The 12,984-nt window shown below is 32.9% G+C and overlaps 1 protein-coding gene across 1 annotated transcript in view; it reads left to right on the top strand.

Moving 5' to 3' along the window:
• Positions 1–12,984, top strand: part of CNTLN (centlein) — a 262,892-nt gene that overhangs the window by 134,475 nt on the left and 115,433 nt on the right. The window contains exons 9-12 of the mRNA XM_081104268.1: positions 1,345–1,521; positions 3,262–3,387; positions 11,207–11,328; positions 12,660–12,776. Of these exons, the coding sequence (XP_080960394.1) occupies positions 1,345–1,521; positions 3,262–3,387; positions 11,207–11,328; positions 12,660–12,776 (542 nt within the window). The remainder of the gene's footprint in view (positions 1–1,344; positions 1,522–3,261; positions 3,388–11,206; positions 11,329–12,659; positions 12,777–12,984) is intronic.

Below are 12,984 nucleotides of genomic sequence, written 5' to 3'. Positions count from 1 at the left end.
GAAAAAAATAAAAGAAATCAAAGTCATACAATTATTAAAAGGGTGATGAAAGAATCGGGCAAAGTCCTTTAGAGTTTGGAAGGAAAGCCTTAAAGTGTTTTAATTTTATGTTCAACGCAAGGTAATAGAATAAGTTTTATTATATTTTAAGTGTTTTAAAGGTACAATATATGAACAACACTGAGGAAAAAGTTTACTAGTATGATTGAATAAAGGTTGGGAAACAAATCAGGTAATTTATATATGAAGGAAATATAATAGTATAAATCACAGATAGGTGCTACCACTAATTATAAAAATTACAGCTTAGAATTAGGAAAATTTTGCCAATCCCCTAAAAAAAGAAAAAAGTAGTCAAAACCAGAAAAGGGTAATATTTAGCATTCTTGGTTCATAAAAGTTAGACATATATATTTTTCTTATAGTCTTTAAGAATATCATTTAGGAAACATGGGGATATATATATAATATATCTAATATATATATATAGATATATATATAATATATCTAATTTTTTTATATAGATATATATATATATATATATAAAATTATTTTCAGGGCTACTCGATCCATATTATTAATACTAGAATCATAAGATTTGACTTTGCTTGAAATCAACAAAAACTGTTTTCACTAAGAGTTATTATATTTTATTTTTTGTAAATGAAGTTGTTAATTTGAAATAGCATATATGCATGGATTTTAATGTTTCAAGCATATTAAGTTAGGATGGCAATAGAATTTTGCAGAATGCTAGTTTTCATAAACAGGTTTCTTCAAGCTTAATGTTTCTATGATTTCTGTTGTTAAAATGTGGTGCTTACCATTAGCAGTTGATCTGACATAAGAATAAATTTTAAAAGAGAATACTGTACATTCTTTTAAAATTATCAGAGTTCTTTGAATTGTTATTATTAAATGATAATGCATTAAAAGCTAATTAGGCCTATAGTACTATTCATTTCCTTTTCCCAGTTTTAGATCCCATGGTATTGCATAACTCTTGATGATCAGATGGTGGGTTGATTATTTAATGAGGAAATACATATGTGTATAATCATAAAATTGAAATAATTTATAAGTCAGTGGTGTGTATCATGAAACCATGCTTTAAATTTTTTCTCTTGCAAGTCTGTATGAAAATATTATTTATGAACATGTTTATACAGACTCTTGGTTATTTTGTAGAATGATAGAAGTTAAGCTAGTGCTAGTTTACAGTTTATTATTGAAATGAAATTGTCATTCTCTGAGTAAATATGACACATATTATATTTAAATATTTGCATATATGTGAGTAATATGAACTGTACTTTTATTTGCAAATACGCTTTTTAAAAATAGGTATTTCAACGGCCATCTTTATCGAGTTTGGAAACCTTAATGGTGTCACAGAAGTCTGAAATTGAGTATTTACAGGAGAGACTAAAAATAGCAAATGAAAAACTGTCAGAGAACAGATTGATCAACCAGGGTTCCTCAGAAAAGAGCATCTGTACAAATGTTGAAGGGAAACAAAAGGTAGGGACATTTTTGTCATTTTTGTGAATTTGTCAGAATGAAGTTGGCAGTGCAAGCAATAAAGTTAAGTAACAAGCAGGCACATTTACTTCTCTGCTTTTAAAAAATATTATGTGCCAAACATTCAATAAAATAATTGAGAGAAGAATGTTTTTCCTTTTTAAAGTGTTATTATACCTGTTTTGCAGTAAACTAATGTCCATATATTAATTTATCTATAGATTAGATAAATGCGTTAATTAGATACATTAATCTGCATAATAATTTTAAGGTGGTATAGTCACTAATTCAATATTCTAATTTTAATTATAGGAAATATATATCTTACTTTTTATTCAATTATATTTAAATACTGCCCATGTGGAATATAAAATATTAAATGGAATTTAACATTAATATGTACAGTTATAATTACTGAGATTTAAAGGCATAGCAATAGTGAAAAATAAACAATTTTGTAGCATGTTTGTTGTCTATTAATGTCTCAGGTTTCCCTTTTCATAGTATTCATTATATATTCCTGTTATGATGCAAAAAATTTTTTGAACATTGACTAATATTAAAACTTCATATCACATTGTAAATATGTTATTTCTAGACAAAATTGAAATAACATTTCCCTAAAAATAAGTTTTAGACATATTTTTCTTATACTTGTTAGTTCAGCAATAGAAAATAATGTTTTTATTAAGTAGTAAGCCATGATTTTAAGATAATTGTTTTTGGTTCTTTTCGGTTTTTCCTGAGTGGAACAAATTATCTGAATAAAGAAAGCATTTAAAATTAGATCCATGTTTCTGTGGTACTTTTATTTTCTCTAATGTTAGTAATTTTCAGAAGAATGAACTTTATGTATATGTATGATATATGTACTTTTTTATTTAAGCATAACTGTATTTTATGTTTCTTGCAATTTTGGAGTACTTTCATGGCATTGAGCATTATTTAAGTGAAATAAGACATTCCTAAAATTGAAAGAAAACATTACAGGACCTAATTTGGTTACTTGCTTTATTGCTGAAGTTTAAAAAATGCATTGACTTGCTGTTTCATTGCTTTTAAAAAAGTCAAGAAAACAAGAGGCATATTTTTAACAAAATTTTTTTCTTTCATAAGGATATTCAGTAAGTATGAACAGTATGTTGCTCAGCTTAATAGTTGCTTTTACATATTCCTTCTCCAGATTGGTATATGAAGCTGTACATAATATAAACACACATTCATGTCTCTAGTTAGCCACATTATAGTTAATGACCATATGGTCATTACAGTATAAGATCTACTGTCTGTTGTATTTATATTCCTCAAGCATATTGTTCCTTCAACTTCACAGTGTGTTAAACTATTTCAAAGGGGAAAAAATCCTTTCCCTCTTGTTTCTGGTTGTCCTATCAAGTGTAACCTTGGACCCTTATAGAGCAATTAGACCAGCCTCTATCCCCTCCTTTGTAATGAGGTTTCTTGCATTTCTGAGTCTATAACCCTTTAGTCTTCCCTAATGGGACATCATTATTCTGAAAGAAACAATGTAAATGTAAATGAATATTCTCATTAACGAGTCACAGAGAAACCTTTAGCAGTAGCACTGTAGTAATTCCGCTTGTTATTTCTCTGGTATTCCATGCAGGATTTTTTTATAATTCATTATTAGTATTCAAAATTACGTGTTCTTTAATTTTGCATGTCTTTCATAATCCAGTGTTCCAACTAGTTCAACCATGTCCTTGTTTTATTTTCGAGGAACCACCTGTGAAACGTTCAAGGTCTTTGTCCCCAAAGAGCTCTTTCACAGACTCAGAGGAGCTAAAGAAGCTGAGAAAAGCTGAAAGAAAGATTGAAAACTTAGAGAAGGCACTACAACTAAAGGTGAACATTAAATCATTCCTTTAGTAATAACCTTACAAAGGTAAAGATAGAGAAAGTAAACATTCATTTCACAAACTACTGCTTATCCTTTATCTTTCCTGAATTTAAATATATGTATAAAAATGTGTAATCTGTTGGTCTTGTTTTAAGATTTCTGAGGATCATAAAGTAATAAAAAATTGCTGTTTGAAAACTATCACTTTAAAATTATTGGGGAATATTTTGGCTTAATATTGGAAATACATTTATTATAGTTTCTCAGAGGAAAAAAATAGAATTTTAACAACTAAAAATCAATTGCTTGTATTTTTTTTATATATGACTAGAGGCCCGGTGCATGAAAATTCATGCACTGCGGGGGGGGGGGGGGTTCCCTCAGCCCGGCCTGCTGCCTCTCACAGTCCAGGAGCCCTTATGGGCAGGAGGCAACCTGGCAATCGGGAGGTGATGCCCCCATCACACCTCTGCTTCTGCCACTGCCGGCAGCACAAGCCTTGGCCGGCCCTGGTTACCTGAGCCTCAAGTGGCCCTGGGCGGCTGGGCAGCCACCATCCGAGGCTTGCCTGTGCCTCGGGCCACCCCTAGGCAGCTGGGGGGCTGAGGGGACTGCCATTGTGTGGCTGTGGGCACCACCATCTTTGAGGGTGGGGCAGTCAATTAGCATATTCCCTCCTTATTGGCTATTGGTGCCGCCATCTTTGCGATGGCATGAGGGTCAATTAGCATATTCCCTCTTTATTATATAGGATAAACAAAAAGACTGGTGAGTTAAAAACTATACAAGCTAGCTCAGGCCACTTAGTGTCCTTTACAGAAAAATTACATAGTCAAAATGGTAAATAAATATACATTATTTTTTCCATTACAATTGAATTTGTTTTAGAATATATGACATTAGAATTGGCATTCTACCAGTGTTTAAGAAGTATATACCTTTCAGCTTATCTTTGAGAGTTTATTCTTTCCAAGTTATACTCTGAATTCTATTTCTCAGCAGAAGTTGGTTGTGCATATTGAACCAATGTTATATTGAGGACTTTTATTTTTCTGAGATTTTAATGTGGTTAATCTTGTCATTCTTCATTTACAACTACCTGAAGGCCTGCACTATTTGAGATTTGCCACTTAATTGATTCTCAAATAGTTTTATGATATTCTATGACAAGCCCAACTTACACATGATTAGTCTAATATATTTAAAGCTTAGATTCTTTGATATATAATATAGATTACTCTTAGGGAGAAAGAGGTTTGACTTATATATAGTCTAGAACAGGGGTGGGCAAACTTTCTGACTCTAGGGCCACAATGGGTTCTTAAACTGGACCGGAGGGCTGGAACCAAAACATGAATGGAGTGTTTGTGTGAACTAATATAAATTCAAAGTAAACATCATTACATAAAAGGGTACGGTCTTTTTCTTTTAGTTTTATTCATTTCAAACAGGCCGGATCTGGCCCGCGGGCCGTAGTTTGCCCACGGCTGGTCTAGAACATAATATGGTTTACTATTAGAGGTATAGTTAACCATGGCTACAATTACTAATTTTTTTGCCTTTTCATTAAACATTGTGTTAATTCCTATTTATTCAGAGTTAAACTGTTAGTTCTCAAATAAAGGAAAATTATTATCTACTAGGGACTTGGTGCATGAAGATTCATGCAGTGGTGAATGGGTCCCTCAGCCTGACCTGCACTCTCTCCAATCTGGGAGCCCTCTGGGGAGCCCCCTCCAATCCGGGAGTTTCTGTCTGTCTTTGCAGTCATATGAGCGAATTGACTGAGACCCCCAACCCAGTTTGGTTTGTTGCTCACAGAATAATAGAGGCATTTTTTTTTTCTTTGCTGCATTGGACATTTCCTGAAATTTTTAGGATATCTTACCTTTAATTTTTCCTAGACACTCTGATTTTACTTATGTCTCTCACCTTTGCTTTCCCTCCATCCCCGACTGCAACAGTAACTTGCTCCAGGCTCACTTTGCTCTAGTGTCTAGGACAGGGGTCCTCAAACTACGGCCCGCGGGCCACATGCAAATACAAATATTGTATTTGTTCCCGTTTTGTTTTTTTACTTCAAAATAAGATATGTGCAGTGTACATAGGAATTTGTTCATAGTTTTTTTTAAAACTATAGTCCGGCCCTCCAACGGTCTGAGGGACAGTGAACTGGCCCCCTGTTTAAAAAGTTTGAGGACCCCTGGTCTAGGAGATCCATCTGCCACCAGAACTATGATTCCCAGAATTCCTGGTGCTCCTGCGCTCTTGGTTTTTTTGCTGTCTCGCCCCGCATCCCGGCAGCTCTGCACATGCGCACTGCCTATGGGCCTGTCACGGTGATGCGGAGGGTGTTCCTGTCCCGTCCCCGGCCACTCCGGGCCTATGTGTGGGCCTACAGGCTCAGAGAGGCCTGGGTCCGGTGTCCTCGGGACCCAGGTTGCTTGGCGCTGGCATACGCGCAAGTGGCCACCCTGCACCCAGCTACTCCGTGCCTGTGTATGCAAATTAAACTGCCATCTTTGTTGGGTTAATTTGCATAGTCACTCCTGATTGGCTGGTGAGCATAGCAGAGGGATGGTCAATTTACATGTTTCTCTTTTATTATATAGGATTGTTTCTACCCAAAATAAAATGATCATATTATGACCTAAGCTTGTTAGCAGTTAGCCTACTTAAATTTGTATGCCTGGAGTTATTTGCCTATTTATCTGTTTACTCCAGAACTTATGAAGCAATGCAGTTAGCCAAGCAAAGTGCTAGTCACTTATACAATAGGAGAAAAGATGACTTTCTATCTCTAAGATCCTTTCTCTAGATAAGAACATGCTAAGTGATTAGATAAATACAGTATTTCAGTGTCAACAATTGGATATTACAGGATATTATGGGCATGTTTAGGAAGTCAAGTTTATCATTTTCACCTTTTTGCATAGTTCTTGAAATTCACATACCACGGCTTCTATCCTGTATTAATCTGGATTCTACAGAGAATCAAAACCAATAGACTATAACCCTTTAATCTTCCTGAAATAGACTTTATTATTCTAAAAATATATATATATATATATGTGTGTGTGTGTGTGTGTGTGTGTATGTATATATATATATATATATATATATATATATATATATAGAGAGAGAGAGAGAGAGAGAGAGAGAGATTAATTTACTATAAAGAGTTGGCTCATGTTATCATGAAGTCTGAGAAGTCCAAGGTCTGCAGTCATTAAGATCCATGAAAGCCAATGGAATAGGTCCGGCCTTGTCCAAAGGCCTGAGAACCAGGAGAGATGATGGTGTAAGTTCCAGTCCTGGTCCAAGTTTGAGTCTGAGGGCAGGAGCTCTTTGTCCCAGCTCAAAGACAATCAGGCATAAAGAAAGAAGTCTTTCTTACTCAGCCTTTTATTCTATTCAGGCCTTCAGTAGATTGGATGAAGCCCATCACATTGCAAAGGGCAATCTGCTTTTTAAAAAATATATATTTTTATTGATTTCAGAGAGGAAGGGAGGGTGAGGGACACACAGAGAGAGAAACATCAATGATGAGAGAGAATCATTGATTGGCTGCCTCCTACACGCCTCACACTGGGAATCGAGCCCACAACCCGGGAATGGAACGGTGACCTCCTGGTTCATAGGTTGATGCTCAACCACTGAGCCGTGCCAACCAGGCAGAGCAATCTGATTTTTTATTCTGCTAGTTTAAATGTTAATTTCATACATAAACACCCTCACAGATACACCCAAAAATAATGATTAACCCAATATCTAGGCAATGAAGTTGGCATATAAAATATCCCATTTAGTAGTAGAGAATCTCCACTCATTTGCCCCCAGTAGTCTGTGAGTCTTTGATAGACCCTTGTCTTTGGCAGGAAAGAATAGAACAATTCAGACATTTTTAGAGCTATTCTCTTCCACCTCTTGAATTTCTTATTTCAGAAAGTCTCAGTAGCATTCTACTAATTTATTTCCTCATTTATTTTATCTAATAACAGCTCTCTTGCATAAAGCCTCAAGTTTATTTTTCAAAGTAACATTGATTTTCAGACAATTTATTTTTCATGTATACTTTTTCTATATTCCTTTTTCAAGTTCATGTATGATAATCATGAATTTCAAATGTATGTTTTCTGTCACAGATTTGCAAGATAAGGCAAAAAATGGGAGCAATATTTTTCTGCATGTTATCATTTAGTAGGGAAGGATTTCTTATTTTAAAGGAGTAAAAGAATTGCATAAAATAGGTACTGTAATCAAGTGCATAAAGCAAAAGAAGTGGGTAAACAAAACCTGTATTGTAAAGCAATTCTAAGGAGAATGATTGGGCCCAGGGTGCTTTTTAATTTACATATATGCACTTTGATACATTGAAATGATGGTAGTTACTAGATCAGCCATAAGTTATGCATATTATTTTAATACTAGTTTTTAGTTTTGTAAATATATTAACACATTCTCTTGCTCAGCTTTCTTTTGTGGCTAGTTGTACAAGTTTTCAAGATGGGTGACCAGTGTTGTAATAAAAGAGCCAACAGTAATGGAAGCAATGAAACCTATTACAAAAATCCCATCCATTTTCAAATCCTGACTTCATGAATGTAGTGAACTAACAACTTACAAGTATAATTTAGAAAGCAATGCATCAGAGCTTTATGAAATTCATACTATCCTTGAGATCACTAATGCCATGGGCATGTTTAGGAAGTCAACATGCCCACTGCTCTACTAACTTTCATGCATTTGGCAACTTGATTCCATTACCACTGTTCTCTGCCTTTTAATAACATCAATATGTCCTCTGATTAAAGTTTATGTCTTATTTTTAATACTCTCATATTTATGAGCTTTATACATTCTGCTGAAATTAAACATCAATGGAATACTTTATTCCCTGAAGATTGAGCCAATGTTTCATTAACAGTGTTTATACTCATAGTTTGTCGTATGCCTGTCAAGGAGCCTTTGTCCAACTAGAAGACTAGACTAAGAATCATTCTGTTCTTATGATCTTAAAGTAGAATTGCATATATCATTGAAGAAAGTTTTACAACTTTCCTATTTTCTAATGTTTTAGTTATTTAGACTTGTTTGTACATATAAGTTAAATATAGAAGTTAGAGCCTCTAGTTTAGCTAGTTTAATTGCAAAATACATAAAAGGTACTCAGTAAATGTTTTATTGAATTATCTAATAAGTGGATCTAATTCAGTGACTGTCCATTGCATATTTTTGTGTGTCCTCTTAGGAAAATGTAGTAATTAGTGATGTTACATATATTTTTTATTCCTTATACTTGATAAGAACTTTGGGGGTAATAATTCCAAACTGAATTGCAATTGTTTTGACTTAAGCTATTATAAGTCAAAATGGGACCTAAATAATCATAATTCAAACTACAGTTAACCTGTATTTTTAGAATATTATAAAAATTTTTTGATTATTCTTTATAAACATTTCTTTTGAGATATATAACTTTTGACTGATATATATCTATTCTTGTAGTAAAATAAGAAAACTTTTATTTGAAATATATATAATCTATCTTTCTATCTATCTATCTAGCTAGGTTATATTTATGTAACATTTTTAACCCTCATCTAAGGATTTGTTTATTGATTTTTGAGAGAGAGAGATCAAGAAAGAAAAACAGTGTGAGAGAGAAACATCGATTGGCTGCTTCCCATATGCTCCCTGACCCGGGATTGAACCTGAAACCTAGGTATGTGCCCTGACTGGGAATCGAACCTGCAACCTTTTGGTGTATGGGACAATGCTCCAACCAACCGAACTACCTGGCCAGGACTTTACTGTCTATTTTGAAGTAGACTAAAAGAACAATAGTCTCTAGGACTAATTTAAGCCATGTATTACAGTTGAATATTAGCATTATCAAAGCACAAATTAATGGATGAAACTTTAGTTAAAATAATTATTATATATTATATCCATGAAATTGAGTTATCAAATCTCTAACTTGATTTCATTTTAAATAGTTTAGATTTTCATAATTTCATAAGAATTATATAAACATTCTAGGATAAAAGAGCTGTGGTACATTTACACAATGGAATACTACTTTGTTATACTAGTGAAAAAAAGGAAGTCTTAACCCGTTGCAATAGCATGAATAGACCTGGAGATTATTGTGCTAAGCAAAATAAACCAGTCAGAGAAAGACAGCTATCACATGATCTCATTTATATGTGGAATCAAAAGAGCAAAATAAACTAACAAACAAAATAGGACCAGAGGCATGGATAAATGGAACAGACTGTTCTCTTCCAATAGAAGAGAACAACCAAAGAATATATATGCATATATGCATAGCTCCTGGACAAAGAGAATAATGTGGTGAAGCCCCAGGGGGGGACGGGCAGAGTGGTGGGAGGCTAAAGGACTTGAGCTCTTATCAGCACTTAACACCCTGTATTTAGGCTCTTAATATATGGTTCTTAGGTTGAAATGAACAAAAATGAATTCAGGAGCCAGGATTTTTAACTATGATATAAACCAGTTACTTTTCAGCACTTGGTACACAAAGGACTCAAATACTTCCTAATAACTACTTAATAGAATTACTGAAGTTATCCTCTTAGACATTTATTCAAAGTAGAATGACAGAATAGCTATACTATTGAGATAATTAGAATTCAATAAAATAATGCAAACTCTATATTTAATCTTACTATTGATAAGGGAGATAGTCAAGGAAACAGTGAATTTGGCTTCTAAATGATAAGAGCATTAAGGAAGCTGAGTTGTGCTTTGTGCCTCTGTAGGGCAATCACAGTGCTTGTTTAATTTAGTCGTCATAATTTAAATCTCTGTCTTTGTATATTTTACAGAGAAAGAAATTGTATTAATTTATATAGTGTTCTTAAGATTTTGCATGCAGCTAACAGGATAAAGCTTCAGGAATGGAATTCAGATCTTTCTGACTGCCATGTGCCTACTCATCTAACCTCACTATACTATTAGAGAGTACCTCTTAACCTCACTAAATAAGTATACCAGTTCCTTCATACAGAAATATGAAAGTTTAAAAAACAAATGTGAAATTCTCAAGGGTAAAAAAACTCAAAAATTTTCCTACTTTACTTTGAGAAACACAGTTCATAAGTAATACAAATATATCCTCTGAATTGAAAATTTGGCTTTTATAAGTTCATTTTGTGGTTATATCTAAAAATATGTATTGTCTGTGCTTTATTTAAGACAGTTGTTTAACCAAGTAATGTTTGGTTTGTCTATTTCATGACCTCTTCAAGAGTACTAAATCCAGCTTTCCCATCTTCATGGTACAACCCAAAAGGCTAACCTGCACTCCTCCTAGCATAGGTCCAAACTGATTTTCTTCCTCTTGTGTAATTATTGTGCCTTATAACAGACTAATTATGAATACATGGGCTGAAGAATGGTCTTACTTAAAGTCACTTATATAAATTATATGTGCACTTATAATTAACAAACTAATCAGGTTAATATATGGATAAATCCTTTTGTTGAAAAATAAAAATAAAACCTCTATAAGTTTGGCTCAATAAATATTTGTATGTATTAACAACAAGAAAACTAATTTGATAGCAAATATTTGAAATTACTTCATCAGCTTTAAAAAATCAACGAAAGTCAAATATATCAAGCAATCCTGTGACTTTAGGAATGCTTTTCTTCTTAAACTACATAAGTAGTATAAATTTATTCATATTTATATACTATTTTCTTTTAAATTTCATATTTTGATAGGAAACCTTTTATGTGTAACATTATACTAATACTTACTTCAGACTTGTGTGCTTGCTTTTTTGTGTTCTATAGAGCCAAGAAAATGATGAGCTAAGAGATGCCCATGAAAAACGCAAGGAAAGGCTACAGATGTTACAGACCAACTACAGGGCAGTAAAAGAGCAATTAAAACAGTGGGAAGAAGGCAGTGGCATGTGAGTTACATAGCTCATAAAGGCATTTCCCTAAATATTAAATGAAATGGAGTAGCATCATATAAGTGTTTTAATGGCTTTTGTTTGATTTTAAAGAAATTATGTGTTGGTCAAATCTTTATTGTGAATTTTTAAATAGAGAATATAATAAATGAAAACAGAAATAAGCTAGCAATAACTACAGGTTTTTCAATCATTTGCAGAAATCATTAGCATAAGTAATTATGAATTCTTATATAAATTTTTACTTCATTAGTTTAGCTTAATAAATGCTATAACTTAAAGCAAAAATTGTTCATATTTATTTGCTTGAAAACTATTTTAAATAAATAAAATATTGGTGTTACAATATTTATTACTCAAAAAGTATTTAAATTTTAATTGAAAGACAAGAGAAATATGAAATTCACACATATATAGTTAACTATCTTAAAACTAATTCAACTTAGTATGTAATTTGAAAATCTTTACTATCCGTCAGTTTGTTCTGCAGCTTATCTGAATGAATTGTAGGTGTCAGTTTAATTGCTCTTGAACAGGTGTTCAGTTGTTGGTTAGTTGTGACACTCTTGTTAACAGTATCAACAAAGGGCAAAGGACTGAATGTGTACAGAAAATCTACTACCCTTTCATCTTTTGAGATGGATCCTTTAGGCCAATGTTGATGGTACACATTGGTCTATTCAATAGAGAAATACTGTTTCTAAATTGGCCAGTACAGCACTTTTAAAAAATAAAAACGAAGAGTTTATGTATAGAAAATGAAAACATAAAGGGCATTTGGCATGTTTTGTAGATCTAATTGTCAAATCTAATTTTCTTCCTTTGAAGAATGGAAAATATTTCATATTGCTTGTCAGTAAAGCAGTGATAAAACAGTTTGTCAGTAAAGCAGTGATAAAACAATTTGTCAGTAAAGCAGTGATAAAACAATTTAGATGCTCACCTGACTTTTTAGTAGTCACTAGAAGTGTGAAAACTACTTTCTCCCATATTCACTGATAATAGCTTGATTGACTATAGCCTTTTTTAGAAACTGACAATCTTACAATGTATGTTTTATTACTAGTGGAATGAATGAGAAAAATAGAATATCATGTTTCTGCTTGAAAGTTTGCTTTCCACAGTAACAGTTTAACTTTTTAGGAAATTATGATACAGGATTTTAATTTCTATGTACTTAGGTTTTAGGGAATTCATTCCATAAATAGTGAGTTTGAATTAGATGTTTGGTCAATAGATATTTTTTAAATTTAGGGAATATTTATATGGATTTTTATTGCACTTTGAACATATGAAGGAAGAAAGCAACTTTATTTTTCTGATTTCAGTCCTATTTTTAAAATAAAGAGAGCAGATCCCCAACAACTTCGACAAGAAGATTCCGATGCTGTATGGAATGAACTGGCCTATTTCAAAAGGGAAAACCAGGAACTAATGATTCAAAAGTGAGTTTCTTTTTTAACAATATGGGCTTAGATAAACATTTGGGAGAAAGTTTTTGTGAATTAAAGGCCATGAGAGAAGTACCTTAGGAAATTTGGAAATGAAATCATCTTTTATTATGCCAATAAAATTTTTAAAAAGGACTAGTTTGTAAAATATATATGTATAATGCAATAACAAGTTGCACATTAGCTAGCTCTAGCCGCAACT

This window comes from Myotis nattereri (genome assembly GCF_964212035.1).
Source record: "Myotis nattereri genome assembly, chromosome: 12".
Classification (NCBI taxonomy): domain Eukaryota; kingdom Metazoa; phylum Chordata; class Mammalia; order Chiroptera; family Vespertilionidae; genus Myotis; species Myotis nattereri.
This window is presented reverse-complemented; position numbering and strand designations above follow the sequence as displayed.